This window comes from Propithecus coquereli, unplaced genomic scaffold (assembly GCF_000956105.1).
Source record: "Propithecus coquereli isolate 6110/MARCELLA unplaced genomic scaffold, Pcoq_1.0 Scaffold178, whole genome shotgun sequence".
Classification (NCBI taxonomy): domain Eukaryota; kingdom Metazoa; phylum Chordata; class Mammalia; order Primates; family Indriidae; genus Propithecus; species Propithecus coquereli.
This window is the reverse complement of record NW_012142523.1, coordinates 1,844,497-1,849,903: the sequence shown is the minus strand read 5'-3', so window position 1 is coordinate 1,849,903 and position 5,407 is coordinate 1,844,497. Positions and strand designations below refer to the sequence as shown.

Genomic DNA, 5,407 nt, shown 5'->3' with positions numbered 1-5,407 from the left:
TAAGCCAATCTGATTCAACCAAAAAAACAGCTTTTCTAGTACATTCAATTGAAAAGGCCCATGTAGAGACACTGCCATCTCCTGGCAACAAGAGAATATATTGAAAAGATGCCCCAAATCTGCAACCCCTACTAGAATTTTTCCCCCGAGGATAGTTGTATGCAAGTTGAGAGAGATGACTAAATTATTTTCTACAGTTATATTTTAACATTTTTGTCAAAATTATTCTAACCTCCTATCATATATGTGGCCAGGCTTCCCCATACACAGGAGAAATTTTACATTTATACAGTACTTTCAGTACTTTTACCAATATGTCTGTTTTATTTTCAAAATAACCTTGTGAGGCACCAGAGAAGACATTGCTAGCCTTATTTTACGCATAAAAACTGACGTGAGCCAGGCACAGTGGCTCACTCCTATAATCCTTACAACTCTGGGAGGCCAAGGCAGAAGGATTGCTTGTGGCCAGGAGTTCGAGGCCAGGAGTTCAAGACCATCCTGAACAAGAGCAAGACACTGTCTGTACAAAAAATAGAAAAATTAGCCAGGTGTGGTGGCACATGCCTGTACTCCCAGCAACTCAAGAGGCTGAGGCAGAAGAATCACTTGAGCCCAGGAATTAGAGGGTGCAATGAGCTATGATGATGCTAATGCTAATGCCCCTGTGACAGAGCAAGACCCTGTCCGAAAAACACAAAACAAAACAAAAACAAAAAGACCACAGGTGAGAGATTATTTAACTTCCCTCAAGGTCACATAGTTGGCAGTGCCAGAACTTCAAGTTTGCTGACTCCTGGAGCAGTTTTCCATACTAAGGAGAAACTGGGGAGAGGAAGAAAGAGATTGAAGAAAACCAACAGAAACCAGAATATTTAATTATACTGTTACGTTACCTGGTTTTGGTCTGTTGAACAGGAAAGACTTTGCCTAGTCTTCTCTCATGGCCTTTCATCTTCCCAGAATCCTTGTCAAGAACATCCTGCTTTTTTTCAGAGTGGAAGGAATGCAAAAGGAAAGATGGTTCTTAGTTGTATGAAAACCATTGAAAACATTATTTATGGAAATATTTTTAAACTAGGGTCTAAAAAGGCATATCCTTGAACACTACTGCGTATCAGATACTTCTGATAGTGCTTTAAATGAGATAGCAACTATATTCTTTAAAAAAAAAAACCTGGTTGGTCCAATGGTAGTGGGTTATCATAACTTTGGGACTTAAGCTAAAACTCAAAAAAAGGAGAAATAATAATAAAATCATCTTCTTAGTAATTATTCAATAGATAGATGGTAACTTAATATTATGTACCAGGTACTGTAAATACATTATTTCCTTAATCCTTACCATACTATAAAGTATTATTACTCCAAATTAGATAAGAACTGTGGGGGAACATAGAGGCTAAATAATTGATTCAGGATCACAGTGCTATCAGGATTCAAATCCCAATTTGAATACTAAGCTCTGCTACATTGTAATACTAAGCTCTGTACATTGCGGTACGGGATGTCCATAGCTGGGGAGGCTGTGCCTGTGTGGGGACAGGGAGCATATGGAAACTCTGCTATATAGCTTCTGAGTGAAAATAATTTCATTTTTCACTTCACCTTGAAAAAAACATACTTACTTTGTTTGATGAACTGGAAACAACAGGAAACTTCATTTCACAACTTGATTTATGTGATCCACCATTTCTCCAGGATGACCCCATATTAGAAGGAGTTTCTGAATGGTCTGAGATCTGAGAAAATGTAGGTGTAGATTTCTGGCTGTCAGGCATAACTTTATCAGAGACAGTTTGCTGAAAGTTATTGTTTGAAGGAGAAGAGAATGGGAGCCTATCCCAAGCAGAGTTATTGGGGCTGATCCCTTCAGATTCAGTGCAAAGTTTGCTCTCATTCAGGCTAAGACCATCTTCTCTCAACTCTTCCCCAAGGAAGGAGGATTTTTCAGTATCTTTGGATGAATCAGTTTTGTCCTTATCAAGCACAGCATCACAGACTATTGGATTAAATGGTGCAACCGTTACTTTTATAAAATTCTTTTCTAGTGCAGAGCGTCTGTTTAATGGTTTAGTGGGAGTTGGTCCATGACCAACTGAAGTACTTAGTTGAGGTAGTTTAAAGAAGCCAGGGGTCTCAGCTACTGGTCCCAAGCTGCATAATGAATTTTTCTCTTGGGGAGTATCAAGTAGAATTTGACTCCCTCTTTCTCCCTTTTCAACAAGCCCACTGTCATCTTTACACAACCCTCTTTCCCAAGAAGAATGGTCATCTGATGGCTCATCAATCTTCAAGAGCTCCTCAATCTCTTCCTCCGTGTAACTGTAATGGCCATCATCTTCTTCTCCATCAGACAGCTCCAGCAAGGAGTCATCCAATTCATCCTCATCCAAGGAACCCCAGGAAAATGGGGCACTGTCTTTAGGTATGAGAGAGGTACCAGAAGACTGTCCAGAGGGCACTAGTGAGCACATCATATCTAGAGAAATAAGAGGCAGTTTCACTGAGGAACAGGAAATACCCTTATAGCAATTCTAATCTGCTGTATATAGGGGTGGTATCCTAATATTTCAAAATCTTTGCACTGTGACTTGTAACATGAGAAATAATTTTAAGATATTTGATCTTACTGAAACCATGAAAATACATATTAGAACAATGAGATATTTTTTCTCTATCAAAATGGTAATAATTTTTTTGGTTTGTTTTTTGAGATAGGGTCTAGCTCTGTTGCCGAGGCTAGAGTGCAGTAGCATCATCATAGTTCACTGCAACCTCAAACTCCTGGGATCAAGTGATCCTCCTGCATCAGCTTCCTGAGTAGCTGGGACTACAGGCGACCACCACCACACCCGGCTAATTTTTCTACTTTTCGTAGAGACGGGGGTCTCGTTCTAGCTCGGGCTGGTCTCGAACACCTGAGCTCAAGCAATCCTTCTGCCTCGGCCTCCCAAAGCACTAGGATTACAGGCATGAGCCACCACACTCGGCCCAAAATGGTAATAATTAAGATGACAGGGGCCAGGCATGGTGGCTCATGCCTGTAATCCTAGTGCTTTGGGAGGCCGAGGCAGGAGGATTGCTTGAGCTCAGGAGTTCGAGACCAGCCCGAGCTAGAGCGAGACACCGTCTCTACTACAGATAGAAAAATTAACTGGATGTGGTGGCACATGCCTATAGTCCCAGCTAATTGGGAGGCTGAGATAGGAGGATCACTTGAGCCCAGGAGTTAGAGGTTGCAGTGAGCCATGATGCCGCCACTGTACTCTACCTATGGGACAGAGTGAGATCCTGTCTCCAAAAAATAAAAATAAAAAAGATGACATGATAATCTGGGTTGGTAAGGATGTGGAGAAACAAGCACTCTCACATACTATTGGTAAGAGTATAAGTCAGCACGATATTTTGTGAAGAATAATTTGGCAATATCATTTGACCCAGCAGCAATTTCACTTCTGAATATTTATCCTTGAAAAGTACCTGTTACAAATGCACACACAGATACTTATATAAGGATATTCAAAGCAGTGTTATTCAAAGTAGCCAAATGTTGGAGGCAACCTAAATGTTCTTCCACCAAGAAAACTGTTCATTAAAATCATGGTACATTCATGCTCTGGAGTATTTTTCAACTATTTAAAAACACAATGAAGAAGATCTGTATGTATTATCATAGAATGATATCTACAACATACAAACAAAACAAATATACTATGTAAAATGTTTGGACACTCACAGTTTAAAAAAGCAAATATGTATTACTTTTGAAATGAAAAAAAATTCAAGAATAAAAGAAGATAAATAATTGTCTTCCATACTGTGTAAAGCTGCTGGAGCGATCTCTGCCTTTGCCACGAGACCAAGTGGAAAAAGATTTCAGCTCCTGCTAGCTGTTCTTTCAGGAGACTTGTCAAAATGATTGACTCCCACCTTCCTGCAGGTACAAAGAAAATTAAAGGATCTTCTCATCACTTTCAACTCTACTAATTACAAAGTCAACTGTATTATGCTTTAAGGTGCTCCATCTATTAATTTGGATCTTGATTTTTTTTTTAAATACCACAAAGTTGGATTTTTTGAGTCAAGAATACCAAAGAAAAATCTTTACAGTAAAAAATTATGCAACTAAAGGAACTACTTTTGTTCCTCCCAACAATTTGTACTTTCTTAAGACTATCATTTACTTCAGTAGGATGAATACTTGCTTGGGGAGCCCAACGTCCTGGGCTGTAGTCCTGGTTGCATCACTAACCAGCTCTAGTAACTTGGGCAAGCCACTCAACCATTTGGACTTGTTTCCTCATTTACAAAATAGGAAAGGAATTAGGCGATATCTAAGATTCCACCAAAATCTAAAAATTAACCATGACCACGCACACAAAAATCTCATTTTTAATACACATATAAATGCAAAGAAAAGGTCTATAAAGAGAGAAACAAAATCAATGACTATTATAATCTGTGGGGAGACAGAGTTCACAGCAACCTCAAACTCCTGGACTCAAGCGATCCTCCTGATTCAGCCTCCTGAGTAGCTGGGACTACAGGTGTTCACCCACCTAATTTTTTCTATTTTTAGTAGAGACGCGGTCTCACTCTTGCTCAGGATGGTTTCAAACTCCTGACCCCAAACGATCCTCCTGCTTCGGTCTCCCAGAGTTTTAGCATTACAGGCCTCAGCCACCATGCCCAGCCTTTACTTGTATAAGTAAAACCTAGTTTTTCAGTAGCTAATGACAGACCTAATCTGTAATTGTATTTCCAGATGGGAAAGGTGAGAAAAACTGATTATTTCACATATCATATCTGAGAAGCTATAATAAATGCTTAAACAATGAAAATAATTTGGAAAGTTCCTTGTAGCCTTTTAACTGTAAAAATTTCCACCACTCTACACCTCCAAGGTAGCTCCATACCACACCTTGAGTTTTAGCTTCAGTTCATGCATTCTTTTAGAAAACATTTTCTGAGCTACAATCATCACACAGCACTGAGGTACGTGATAAGTCTCTATATGACTTCTAAGAAATAAAGATATGGTTCCCACTCTCAAGGAAATGTATAACATTGCTAGGGACACAACATCGAAAATTAAGGACCAATATGAGATAATATAAAATGGTATGGACAATAAAGTACTAGAGAAAGAGTTAGAAGGAAAGGGGAGGGATTACAGAGTTTTAGAATTAGAAGGAACCTAGTTAAACTTACTCATCTTAGAAATGAAATGGGACAAGGTGCTTATTAAGAAAATAATCCATCATGACCAAGTGGGCTTCATCCCAGAGATGCAGGGATGGTTCAACATATGCAAATCTATAAATGTAATTCACCACATAAACAGAAGCAAAAACAAAAACCACATGATTCTCTCAATAGATGCAGAAAAAGCATTTGACAAAAT

The 5,407-nt window shown here is 39.0% G+C and overlaps 1 protein-coding gene across 1 annotated transcript in view; it reads right to left on the bottom strand.

Moving 5' to 3' along the window:
* Positions 1-3,840, bottom strand: part of S100PBP (S100P binding protein) — a 32,423-nt gene extending 28,583 nt beyond the window's left edge. Inside the window, exons 1-3 of the mRNA XM_012642276.1 lie at positions 3,822-3,840; positions 1,629-2,482; positions 897-985 (exon numbers count right to left, since the gene is read on the bottom strand). Of these exons, the coding sequence (XP_012497730.1) occupies positions 897-985; positions 1,629-2,480 (941 nt within the window). The 5' untranslated portion in view covers positions 2,481-2,482; positions 3,822-3,840. The remainder of the gene's footprint in view (positions 1-896; positions 986-1,628; positions 2,483-3,821) is intronic.
* Between the last annotated feature and the right edge of the window lie 1,567 nt (positions 3,841-5,407).